This window comes from Erpetoichthys calabaricus, chromosome 1, assembly GCF_900747795.2.
Source record: "Erpetoichthys calabaricus chromosome 1, fErpCal1.3, whole genome shotgun sequence".
NCBI classification, from domain to species: domain Eukaryota; kingdom Metazoa; phylum Chordata; class Cladistia; order Polypteriformes; family Polypteridae; genus Erpetoichthys; species Erpetoichthys calabaricus.
The window spans coordinates 37,523,252-37,537,547 of NC_041394.2; the positions used below are offsets into that span (position 1 = coordinate 37,523,252).

Here is a 14,296-nt window from a genome sequence, read left to right on the forward strand (position 1 = left end):
CTGGTAATTCTAGTGTTAAAGGACAGGTGGCAACCCTACAGTGCCAGGTAACCACCCATACAATCACATTGTGATTCAGACTAGGAATGCAATGAATGTAATTACCCCGATCTACATACAAGGCGAAAGTCTTGCAACATTCAAAGATGATGGTTTGGGATAAGTACACCATACAACATAAAAGAGCTTATGAAGCCTTGAACCGAAAAAAGCAACATCTCAGAGATCGTAAAAAAAAAAAAAAGGAGCTAATGTCGTTTTACTCGCTGTAGATTTTAGTCAAACATTACCAGTTATTTCACGAGGGAGACCAGCACATCAACTCAACGCGTGTTTAAAATCCATGCTTCTCCCACGCTCGGTTATATGTCGCGTGTTCTCGGGTAGATGCACCAAAAAATTTATACATTTAAGCATGTAATGGGCAAACAAAAAATGAGGTATACCCGAAGGCACAGCAGTAGTACTTAATGTAACTTTACTTCTTAAATGTTAATGTTTTACTGTTTAATAATTTATACGCTTCTTATATGTTGTTCAAATTCTTTTATCAAAATACCACTGACAGCGCAATGCACGATAACATCGAGTGAATACACCATACGCATCCGCCCACGGCTGCCCTGCTGTGCGCAGATAGGACTTGATTCTACAATAAAATAAAATAAAGATAAAAAGACTAAAACAATCATCACCCATAAAGCGGATAGTAGACGTGACGTACTATATGTGTACCACATTTCAAGTGTATAGGTGCAACGGTTTGCGAGCTACAGGTCATTTAAAATCCTGGACAGACACACAAATTGCCACGGTAGCAAATTACAGAAGAAGATTTTACTGTTTAATAATTTATATTTATATGAAACGAGCTGTATATACCCGGCGTTGCCCGGGGCAGAAGTAACGTAATCGGTCAAACACTTACATATATACCAAAGTAAACCTAATCGGTCAAACAGTTACATATATAAAAAAACCGAACCTAATCGGACAAACAGCTTCATATATACAGAAGCGAACCTAATCGGACAAACAGCTAATCTATATACATAAGCAAACCTAATTGGTCAAACAGTTACATAAATACAAAAGCAAACCTAATCGATTAAACAGCTTCATATATACAGAAGCGAACCTAATTGGTCAAACAGTTATGCATGTGCAGAATAATTTTACAAAGATTATGCGTGGTAACAATCATTAAAAAGAAAAGATTGAGGAACTCTTCTTCTATATGTGATGAAGCTGGATGAAGCTGACTTGACGAAGACGTAGGTGGCATAGATTGGTTTTTCTAAAACAGAAGAAAAAAATGAGTATCTATTATTATTTTAAATTAGAATGAAAATGAGAACCTTGATTAGAGATAGATTATCCGTATTAAAATATGTGCATGAATAAACTTTTGCTAACTCTCTAGCAAAAGTTTATTCATACAAATTGGCATGGGATGGCTTTGTGAAAAAGTAAAAATTAGATAAAAATAAATTGAGAATGCGTACTTCGATTTGACTGAGATTATCTGTAATGATGAAAAAAAAGTTTAGTATGTTTTTTTTTCCATACGGGAAGGATGTAAAACCTTACATAGGCACCCTTCAGCCCGTACTGAAGGGTAGTGTCAGATTCTTACTGACTAAAAAACACCCTTTTTATTCCACAGCTACCCCAAAAACCACTATTAGGCATTACTTTGGGGTGGCAGTAGTTTAGTTATGAAACAGCTGGGTCCTGAAAAAAATCTGTCTTATTAGTGGCTTCATCACATATAGAAGAACAGTTCCTCAATCTTTTCTTTTTAATGATTGTTAACACGCATAATGTTTGTAAAATCATTCTGCACATGCATAACTGTTTGACCAATTAGGTTCGCTTCTGTATATATGAAGCTGTTTGATCGATTAGGTTTGCTTTTGTATTTATGTAACTGTTTGACCAATTAGGTTTGCTTATGTATATAGATTAGCTGTTTGTCCGATTAGGTTCGGTTTTTTTATATATGTAACTGTTTGACCGATTAGGTTTACTTTGGTATATATGTAAGTGTTTGACCGATTACGTTACTTCTGCCCAGGGCAACGCCGGGTATATACAGCTCGTAAGATCTATAAAAGTTAGCTCAGTCAGTACAGGAGCACATCTGTATGTACCTGAAAAGAAAACGCATCAAAGAAATGATGATTCCTGTCTCACATGGGTATAATCTGGAAGCACTGTCAATGTCACTTTGTTCTATTTTTTTTATATCTGACAGTGCAAAATTTGCACACAATTACCTTGAAAGTGTTACGTTAAACTTTACAGTTACAAAATGTGTTGCTGTGCACTTTTTTTGGCAAATGTAATTTTAGAGCACACTTCCTTCATTGTTATATAGGAAAAAATTCTGCAAAAAATTAAAAGTTCAGTTTTTAATAAAATGCCTACATTTGTAGCATAAACCTTACATTTTTCTAAACACCCAACTAATTGATTACTAACACTAACTGATTAGTATTAATTCAAAGGCTCATTTCTATAATTTCTCTTGTACTATAATATAAAATACTAATAGTGTGTTTAAGCTAGGTATCCTGAATTATTAAATCGCAAGAACTAAAAGAAAATATTCCAGAAGAACACTGTTAAAACTGCAGCAGTAAAGCTAGTATAAATATTAGCTTTTGAGTAACATATTTAAGTAAATAACAATGTAACAAAGTTAAATATATAAATGACAACTTAGGACAAGTTTTATATCATCTAAGTGAAGCCCCGTCTGCCATTACTTATGAGGAAGATTAGCTGGGGAAAAAAAGTCAAAACTATCTTATCACAGTTACAGTAGTTCATTGTCCAGTATTTGCTTGATTTGCAATTGAAACAGTATGTCATGTCTCTAGACCTAGTTAGATAGTGAAATATGACAGTGACTGCTCCAGTTATCCATGATATGAAATTTAATATAGTAATTTTAATAGCCTTGGTTTAATTCAGCAAACAAATTTCAGAAAAAGTTCAAGAACAGACACCCTAATGAGATGATTTAAATGTTTTAAAAGTATCTAGATGACATATTTAGGTTAGTTTAGCTATTAAGTAATGAAATGATCCTGTTGGACTGAACAATCTCCTCTCATTTCTCATTCATAAGAAACATTTGGTCATTCCACTAACACTAGAATTACCAAAGCCTACGAAAAAACTTGTAAAGCTGGCCCACCTGAAATCCCTTTGCACCTCTTGTCTTTTGTCTTGTAAATGTTCCGATCAAGACGAGCAGCCTACTATTCCATCCCCCACCGCAACAGAAAGGGCACAAAGTTCTCCCAGCTCAAGCCTTGATTATCTGGGAGTCAGGCACCTAGAGTTGTATAGGGAAATAATAGATTGTTATCTGGAACACATGCATTTCATGTGTGTTCCGTTTCTACAACAATCTATGCAAACACATCGTTAAAACAAAACATTTTTCATATTTTAGTAATGAACAACAAAATGTAGACATAAACTGTATAATATGTGAAGCCTGAAGTCCAATGATCAAATAAAAACTTTCACAAAAGGTAGAAGAATGACACAACAACTTCTGTGGTGCAGCGGTAGGAATTTCTGATTTGTAATCAAGAGCCCCCCGGTTCGATCCTGACTGCCTCATAAATTTACGGTTTTGAGTAGTGAGCTGCTCTTATTGTTAATATTATACAATAAAAACATACATTTAATTTGTGTCTGTAACAGCCGGTGTTAATTTATAGTACTTTTAAAAGTTAGCTTTTTTTTCCACTTTTATTCTCTGTCACGATCACAATATAAACCCCCACCACAATCCAGATCTGACGCTGTTAGTTTTTATTTGAAACAAGGAATAACTATAGATGTGAGTGGTGTTTCGAGACAATGGAACTGGAAATTCTCTGATCTGGAGGGATATAAGCTAACACACAAACGCTGGTGTATCATGCCTTCTTGGTATCTCATTGTTACTTGAATTTTTTCTATTCAGTTTTATTGAGTGTTCCTGCTCACGCTGAATTAGTATGCGCCTTATGGTCTATGATGTCAAAGCCGCACTGACAAAAAAACAGAGACATAGGTATATATGATATTTGGAATAATTCATTTTATGACCTGTATAGTACATTTTGGAAAACATTGTGGCACTGATGCAGCATTATTCATATTCATTCGCATGCTCTCTTGCAGTTGTAATCACGCTGTTCATTTTCAAATAATATTGCATTAGTGCAACGATGTTTTCTGATTGGTACTATTCAGATTATACAATGATTTCTTCAAATGTCACATATATTTGTCTTTCTTTTTTTCCCCCCTGGTGCTGCGTTGACATTATTCACCAGAAGGCGTGAACTTATTCAGTGCAAGCAGGAGCACGCAGGTGGCCAGCTGCTGTGTGCTACAACATGCTTGAGCTGGCAGCATGCATGGGGGCCACTGAGAAAAAAAGAGTGCTCACCTTCCAGAGGAACTTTGTCGTCGCTTCTTAAAAGAAAAGGCGAAGGAGAAAGAAAAGGAGGATGCAACATAGACAAGCTTCTGTTCCAAGACAGCCGCTTCCACCAGGAAAGCAAACTCAGTCAGTGTCAGGTGTCCCTTCAATGTAATTGAAAGCACAGCATAGAGAGAAGTGTGTACATTACAACAGGTACACATGTTGTAAATTTAGGAAGGACGGTCCTTGGGTGTGTGGGAACTGTTAACATTTGAATTTGATGATTGCATATAGCGCGGAACTAACCTCTCTGTACTATTCTTTCCTCTGCATGTCCTGGGTTACAAAAGAAACACCACTATGCACCAAAATGTGGAGACCGGGCAAGATCAGGGGGGGAATTTAAAAAAAAATAAAACCGCACTCACTGATTACAACTGCAATGAATGAATATGAATAATGTTCCATCAGTGCCACAATGTTTTGTGAAATGTACAATACAGGTCATAAAATAAATTATTCCAAATACCATATATACGTATGTCTGTTTTTTTGTCAGTGCGGCTTTTTGGACCATAAGGCGCATACTAATTCAGCGTGAGTAGGAACACTCAATAAAACTGAATAAAAGAAATTCAAGTGACAATGAGATAAGAAGAAGGCATGATTCACCAGTGTTTGTGTGTCAGCTTTTATCCATCCAGATCAGAGAATTTCCAGTTTCGCTGTCTCAAAACACCACTCACATCTACAGTTATTCCTTTTTTCAAATAAAAACTCACAGCATCAGATCCCTTGAGTGTAGTATGTATTGTGATCGTGACTAAGAGAACAAAAGTGAAAAAAAAGCTAACATTTACAAGTACTATAAATTTACACCGGCTGTTACAGACGCAAATCAAATGTATGTTTTTATTGTATAATATTAACAATGAGAGCAGCTCACTCAAATAACGATCTATTATTTCCCTTTACAACTCTTGCTGCTTGCCTTGATTGGCATATTTACCAGACAAAAGACGCTAACGGAGAGGTGTGAAGGGATTTAAGTTTGAGCTGGGTTTATGAGTTTTTTTTGTAGGCTTTGTTAGTTCTAGTATTAAAAAATACAGCAGTTCAAGAATGTGCATATCACTGTAAATCATATAACTTAACAGGTTTAGTATGAGTTTTCAAAATCGTTATTGGCAGTGAGGCACCTGGAATCAGTGATATTTATTTATTTGCTAATCAGTTGACCATACTTTTTATTTATATAGTTTCATTTATAGAATACAATATTGCAAGTGCTTTACATAACAAGGATATTTTTCAAATTAAGTAGTAAATAATATCCATTACTGTCCATCAAATTAAATTAGGAGATGTGTTCAATACATTTTTAATACAGTACAGTATGTGGTAATGTGATACAGTATGGCTTTTTTTTTTGTTTATTTTTGTAACTCACATTTCAATAACCTGATACTAAACTATTCAAAATATCAGTACTTCATAGTTTTGCATAAGTAAAGCTGTTTTTTTTTTAACACAAACTTTATTATTAGCATTAAAGTTTTGTCTTTAATTTGGAAAATACACTTTTCAGGTGTTTAAATTTGTCAATGCAGCATAACTACGTTTTTACTCTTCTCCACTTCTTTCATTTACAACATCATTTCTGCAGATGGCTTACTGCCAGCATATTGGTGTGGAGTTCATGTTTATCAATGACTTAGAGCAATGCCAGTGGATCAGGGAGAAGTTTGAGACACCTGGACTCATGCAGTTTAGCCTAGAAGAAAAACGTACACTTCTGGCAAGGATGGTCCGCTCCACCAGGTACCAGATTTTCTTTAGCATACCATATTGTTTAGAACATACAACGGCAGTGACTAAGAAGGAAAGTGGGAATGTTCTTTACAAAGATTTGTTTTATTGGATAAGCTTACCCCATGAACTTGCCCAGGGTAGACTAGTTAGTGAAATGAATAGAGGGGTGATCTTACAGCATGTTGAAAAATTATTTATACTCTTGACCATTTCTCTAATTATTAAATAACAAATCCTGAATGTTGTTCTGATTTTTTTTAAATACTGAAAATCAAAATGTCTTTTTAAAGGTTACCTTCTTCTATATTAGAAAAAATCTTAAAGAGAAAATAAAAAGGAAATACACTGTTTGCATAAGCAGTCCATTTGTTGTGGAAGCACTAAGTTTACATGAATAAAAATTTTCTAATGAGGTCAGATTTTCTTTACTGTTGTCCTCCACCGGTAAATCATTAAGATACTTTACACTGACAGCTGTGAAAGTGAAGAAAGAGTATTACAGAGAAGGTAAAGATTAAACTACAAATTCATGAATTAGTACAAAACAATTACTACGTTTTTTGATGGCTCAGTGATCACTGGTAGTTCACTTGTCAGGAATTGGAGGCAACATCAAACTGCCCATACATTTGCTGTTTACAACTCACTTTGTAAACAAGGAGACCTATAAGCACAGATACATGGAATCCAATAGTAATTTTGGAGGACCTATAAAGTTCAGTATCTGAGACTGGAGTAAAGGTGCACCAGACACCCATATAAAGCTCAGTAAAACACTGGTCTTTATGGGAGTGTCTCACAAAATAAGCTGTTACTCATAAAGAACCATGTGAAAACCTATCTGTAGTTTGCCAAAATGAATAAAAGTGATCCAGCTATGATGTGGGAGGTAGTTTTCTGGTCAAATGAAACCAATATTGAGCTTTTAGGCAAGCATTTAAAGAGGTCTGTAGAGTAGGCATAACACTACCCACCCCTCTAGCCCCATACCTACAGCTGAGTGTGCTGGTAATAGCGTTATGCTGTGAGAATGGTTTCATCCACGAGACTGGGTGTCTGGTTAAAATAGAAGAAAGATTAAATGGTGGAAAATACAAGCAAGCACAGTTAAAAAAATAAAACAAAGACTTCAATTATAGTTAATCTTTCAGCAGCACAATGATTGCAAACATATATCCAAAGTAACCCCAGAGTTAATGTCTGTTATAGTGGTCAGGTCAAATCCCTGATTTATTTGCAAATCTTTGGTACTATTTGAAATTGTGGTGCAAAGGCGTTGTCTGACTACCCTGAACAAACTGGAGTGAATCTACCTGGGGGACTGGGCAAAAATCACTTTGAAGAAGTTGGTATACTAGAAAGGCTTAACAATATTGTTGCTGCAGAAGGTATACAAAATATTAAGTGTGGTAGTGCAGTTTAATTACATTTTCAAACATAACATGATATCAATTAAAAGTAATTTTGGTGATTTGTATTTTTTCTTTAGAGTTAATTATAGAGTTTTTTATTAAGTAAAATTGAATAATTAGTATACACTGTTTGTCAAAAACAATTTATATCTAAAATACAAATGTAAAAATGAATGAAAATAAGACTCTTTAAAAGACACTTTTCAAATTTTAAAGTGCAAAACAAGATAATGTTTAATGGAATTTTATACTTATTCCTCTCTCCCTCCCAAAAAATCTACAGCTCTTGCTTCACTGCCTAACTTCATATTCTCATTGTAAATTTGCGTTTTTTTCCAACTTGTTCTGCTTAACAGCACTTCTGTATAATAATAATAATATAATTTCTGTGATAGACTTTAGAGGTTTCTAAAGAAACACAAATTAACCCAACTATACTCAACCAGTTTACACTAATAGAAAGTGAAAAGAAAAAAAAATGCCTAGAAGGAATCAATTTTTGGAGTACTGTAATAGAATATTATAAAGATAGCAGGCAGGTGATAATGTAATCAAAGTTGCAAGATCATTGGTGTGCCCCTTGGTGATACAGAAAGCAAAGGAGCCCACATTGTTAGGAGAACAGTTGGTTGTGTTGTCATGTACTGCACACTACTATATGAAGTGTTGTAGACATCATCATGCAATAATATTTAATTAACCGCGTTTGAGTGGTTTCATATAGCGGGCCTGAAAAAAAGTTTAAATGATAGTTTCACTGTTTGCTTAATTCTTTTTTTTTTTAATATATAAACATTAAACATTTAAATCTCTTTTTTTTGATTCCCAGATTTAAGCAAAAGAAAGTGAGAAGCTTTTGTTTATTCATTATAGTACTGATGCATGTTTTAAGAATTTTTTGTAGTAGCCATATTTCTGAATATCTTACTACCTTTGATGCCTTAAGTCCTATCTGTGCTTTTGCTTTACCTCAGGTTTGAGGAGTTTCTGCAGCGGAAATGGTCCTCTGAAAAGCGTTTTGGTTTAGAAGGCTGTGAGTCTCTTATTCCTGCTCTGAAGACCATTATTGACAAGTCCAGTGGAAATGGAGTTGACAATGTGATCCTGGGAATGCCCCACCGGTATGACATGGTACAAAATGAACACAATCTAATTGATCAAATAAGGTGTTTTTCCTGGAAATCACTTTGCTTTTAAATCATGCAGAGGTCGATTGAATGTACTTGCCAATGTGATTCGGAAGGAATTGGAACAGATTTTTTGCCAGTTTGACTCTAAACTTGAAGCTGCAGACGAGGTTGGTTTTGAATTTAATCTTGTTTTTTTCTTTCCTCTACTGTTTTTGATGCAGTTATTTTGATTCATTTATATTATTTCATGCTGTGGTGCATCTGACTTTCACAGGCTAAGGAACCTGACTTGCTCTATGATCTTGAGCAAGTCACTTAACTTATCAGTACCCCAATCTGTAGAATATAATCTGTGTGAGTGTGTATAAGTTAGGTCTGCCAAATTAGCCAAAAGTAAGGTTTGAATATTCAAATTAAAAATAAGTACATTTTCAAATATATTCAAACTTGCATGTACATTTCTACACGCTTTTTTTATACTACTTATTATGCCAACGGATACTAAATTCCTACCACTACCTGGGTGTACAGTATATAGAGCATCTGCACCACTGTCTTTTTTTTAGTTTAGTACTAATAGCTGGGTACAAAAGTCCTTCTCTTGGGAGCCAGTTTCAGCCAGGTCTCTGGCACTTTTACCATTAGCCTTGAATTTTACTTGCACTGGCTGAAACGTGGCTATCCAAAACCATTAACAGACATTTGGACATGAATCCAACATGTGCAGGCTTCAACAGGAGAAAATGCAAATAATAAATAAGACTTTTATGTCCAACACCCTCTGAATCCCATCTCCTCAATCCCCCATCCAAAATCCACCTATCCACTTCTTATTTGCTATAGATTTATTGCCTTGAGTTCCTGTAATCCTAAACATTTTCCTCTGATAACCCTTTAATGTTGGGGCTGATAATATACACACAAGCTGACACACACAGGTTCCAATCAAGGGTATTTAAGGGAGAGTGTCCACACTGTAAACTCTTTGATTGTGATCAGTGTCTGTGCATAAATGATCAATTTAAATTCATACAGCACTGCGCTAACTTTGCTGGATACCAAGCCATGGGGAAAGCAAAAGAACTTTCAAAAGGGTTTTCATGAAAAGGTGTATTAACACTAGAATTACCAGAGCCTACGAAAAAACTCGTAAATCCGTCCCACCTTAAATCGCGTCTTAAATCCGTTTACACCTCTCCGCCAGAGTCCTTTGTCATCTAAATGTGCTGATAAACAAAAACTACTAGCAGCCAGCTATCCCATCCCCCCACCGACTTAGAATGAACTTCTCTCCTAGCTCAAGCCTTGCCTTGATTTGATTACCTGGGATTGAAGTGGAGTTTTACAGTGGAAATAATTCTAGCGTTATTTGGAATACACGTATTTCATGTGTGTTCCATTTCTATAGTAGGCTGTGCAAACACATTTTTAAAACAGAAACGTTTTTCATATTCTAATAGTAAATGACAAAATATAGGCATAAACTATATAACGTATGAAGCCTGAAGTCCATATATCAAAGAAACACTTTCACAAAAGGTACAAATAAGAGAACACGTGCGCTTTTCTTCAAAAAAAATATAACTGCACAAAAAAAAAAAGCCACGTTAGCATGCCATATTGACATTCTTACTACTACTGCCGCGGTGGCGTAATGGTATCAGCTCCTGACTGGGGATCAGAGGGTGGCGAGTTCGATCCCGCACGGCTCCACTTCGAGAAATGAACTGCTCTCATTCTTACAATTTTAGAATAACAACATAAATTTGATTTCAGTCTGTAACAGCCAGTGTAACTTATGATACTGGTAAAGGTTAGCTTTTTTTTTTTTTTTTTTTTTTTTTTTAATTCACTTTTCATTCTCGCAGTCGCATTCAGAATCAATCCATACAACCCCATCTGACATAAAGACGCGCTATAGGTCTGCAGTGTATCACGATGCATACTACCGCCCCCCCCCTCCCCCCCCAAAAGGGTTCTGACACACAAACGCTGGCGAAGCTGCCTTCTTCGTATCTCACCGTCACTTGAAATCAGCAGTTCTTAGCATTGCACCACGCACGCTGTCGTATCAACCACCAACTGTAACTTGCTTTCTTTATCCTTCGGTTATAGTCTTGAATAAAAGTACACTTTTATTTATGTGAAAACAGCTGTGTCAGATGGGGTTGTATGGATTGATAAGCAGCTAAGAACTGCTGATTTCAAGTGACGGTGAGATACGAAGAAGGCAGCTTCGCCAGCGTTTGTGTGTCAGAACCCTTTTGGGGGGGGGGAGGGGGGGCGGTAGTATGCATCGTGATACACTGCAGACCTATAGCGCGAGAATGAAAAGTGAATTAAAAAAAAAAAAAAAAAAAAAAAAAAAAAAGCTAACCTTTACCAGTATCATAAGTTACACCGGCTGCTACAGACTGAAATCAAATTTATGTTGTTATTCTAAAATTGTAAGAATAAGCAGATCATTTCTCGAAGTGGAGCCGTGCGGGATCGAACTCGCCACCCTCTGATCCCCAGTCAGGAGCTGATACCATTACGCCACCGCGGCGGTTGCAGTAAAAGTGTCAATGTGGCATGCTAACGCGGCTTTTTTTTTTGTGCAGTTATATTTTTTTTGAAGAAAAGCGCACGTGTTCTCTTATTTGTACCTTTTATGAAAGTGTTTCTTGTATATATGGACTTCAGGCTTCATACGTTATATAGTTTATGCCTACATTTTGTCATTTACTATTAGAATATGAAAAACGTTTATGTTTTAAAAATGTGTTTGCACAGCCTACTATAGAAATGGAACACACATGAAATGCGTGTATTCCAAATAACGCTAGAATTGTTTCCACTGTAAAACTCCACTTCAATCCCAGGTAATCAAATCAAGGCAAGGCTTGAGCTAGGAGAGAAGTTCATTCTAAGTCGGTGGGGGGATGGAATAGCTGGCTGCTAGTAGTTTTTGTTTATCAGCACATTTAGATGACAAAGGACTCTGGCGGAGAGGTGCAAACGGATTTAAGACGCGATTTAAGGTGTTTTTTCGTAGGCTCTGGTAATTCTAGTGTTAATTGTATAAATCGGTAAAAGGATATAAAAAGATATCCAGAGATCTGAAAACGCCTGGAAAGTTAGTGGTTCTGTTGTTACCAAGCCATAGTCAGCTAGACCAACTGAGATTTCAGCCACAACTACCAGGATCATTTCTGAGCTGCCAAGGAAAACCCACAAACCACTTCAGCTGAGATAGAGGCTCTTTTGCAGACAAGTGTTGTTGCTGTTTCAAGATGCACAGTAAGGAGGTACATGAACAAAATGGACTGCACTCTCAAGTTGCAAGAAAAAACCCTTCACTGTTCCAGCGCCACAAAACAGCCCACTTATAATATGCTAAACAGCATCTAGACAAGCCTCAAAACTTCTGGAACAAAGTCCTTTGGAGTGATGAAACCATCCCTACTGTGAAGCATGGAAGCGGATCTCTAATGATCTGGGGGTGTGTGAGCTGCAGCAGCACAAGTTACTTAGTGAAACTTAATGGCAAGATGAATGCAGCATGTTACCAGAAAATATTGGAGGACAACTTGCATTCATCAGTCTGGAATATGCGTATGAGATGCACTTGAATCTTCCAACATGTCAGTGATCCAAAACACAAAGCCAAGTTGACCCTTCGATGGCTTCAGCAGAAAAAAGTGAAAGTGCTGGAGTGGCCATTACAGTTTCCTGATCTCAATATCATTGAGCCATTTTGGGGATATCTCAAACGTGCTTTTCATGCAAGACAACCCAAGAATTTATGGGACGTGGAGGCTTTTTGCGAAGAAGAATGGGCAGCTCTCCCACCTGTGAAAATTAGGGGCCTCATCTACAGCTGTCACAAAAGACTGCTTGCTATCACTGATGCTAAAGGGGGCAATAAACAGTAGCAAGAACTAAGGGTATGCAGATGTTTTAACAGGGACCATTTCATTATTTTCCTTATTACTATGTTTTGTTTAATGGTTGTGCTGTTCTGTGATGCCTTATAGTTTAATTTGGATTCCATAAAAAATAAATGAAATGTGTTTTTCCTGATCAGTCATCTTTTCTTTAAAGTATGGTACACATCTTGCAAATTCTGCCAGAATATCTAAACCTATGAGCACAATTGTATGTACTATATATATATATATGTATGTATGTGTGTGTGTGTGTGTGTGTGTGTAAGTGTAATATAATATATATAAAATCTTGTCACGCTTGGGTCACAGATTTGCACAGAAACACAAGAGGTTGTAGAGACAGGAACTTTATTCAAACACTGCAGACAAACATGTCTCTCTTTCAAAAGTTTAAACATGCTCCTTGACAAGATGGAGATGACAGTTCCATCTCACAATTAACACTAGAATTACCAGTCTATGAAAAAACTCGTAGATCCGGCCCACCTTAAATCCTTTCACTCCTCTCCGCCAGCATCTTTTGTCCTCTAAATGTGCTGATAAAGACAAGCTGCAAGCAGCCGGCTTTTCCATCCCCCCACCGAACGTGCACAAACTTCTCCCAGCTCATGCCTTGTTGATTATCTGGGAGTGAAGTGGAGTTTTAGAGTGGAAATAATAGATTGTTATTTGGAACACACGCATTTCATGTGTGTTCTGTTTCTACAGTAATCTGTGTAAACACATTTTTAAAACAGAAACATTTTTCATATTTTAGTAGTAAATGACAAAATGTAGGCATAAACTATATAATGTATGAAGCCTGAAGTCCAAAGATCAAGTAAACACTTTCACAAAAGGTTCAAGGAAAAGACAACAGCTTTTGTGGCGTAGCGGTAAGATTAGCTGACTTGTAATCGAGTCCCTGGTTCGGTCCCGACTCACTCCTATATTTGCCGTTTTCAGTAGTGAGCTGCTTTGTTAATATTATACAGTACACACATATACTTGGTTTGCGTCTGTAACACACGGTGTGTATTTACAGGACTTGTAAAAGTTACCTTTTTTTTTCACTTTTATTCTCTCTAAATCACGATACATACTACCGCCCCCCCCACTAACACACACACACACACACACACAGGGATCTGACGCTGTTAGTTTTTATTTGAATCTGGGAATAACTGGAGATGTGAGTGGTTATTTGAGACAATGGAACTGGACATTCTCTCATCTGGAGGGATTAAAGCTAACACACAAACGCTGGCGAATCTGTGCTCTTTGTATCTCGCCGTCACTTGATTTTTTTTTTTTTTTTTAATTCAGTTTTATTTAGTGTTCCTGCTCACGCTGAATTAGTATGCACCTTATGGTCTATGATGTCAAAAAAAAAAAACACAGAGACATAGGTATATATGATATTTGGAATTATTAATTTTATGACCTGCATAGTACATTTTGGAAAACTTTGTGGCATGGATGCAACATTATTCATATTCATTCACATAACATCTTGCGGTTTGTAATCAGTGACCGTGTGTTTTTTTTTCCCCGATCTTGCCAGTCCCCACATGTTGCTGTATGCTGTTTCTTTTG

General features: G+C 36.4%; 1 protein-coding gene across 3 annotated transcripts in view; it reads left to right on the forward strand.

Moving 5' to 3' along the window:
• The window catches only part of ogdhb (oxoglutarate dehydrogenase b), a 118,401-nt gene that overhangs the window by 78,346 nt on the left and 25,759 nt on the right, over positions 1 to 14,296 (forward strand). For all 3 annotated transcript variants that reach the window (XM_028798020.2, XM_051936240.1, XM_028798011.2), the window contains 3 exons: positions 6,102 to 6,256; positions 8,634 to 8,780; positions 8,866 to 8,956. In XM_028798020.2, coding sequence (XP_028653853.1) covers positions 6,102 to 6,256; positions 8,634 to 8,780; positions 8,866 to 8,956 — 393 coding nt within the window. The remainder of the gene's footprint in view (positions 1 to 6,101; positions 6,257 to 8,633; positions 8,781 to 8,865; positions 8,957 to 14,296) is intronic.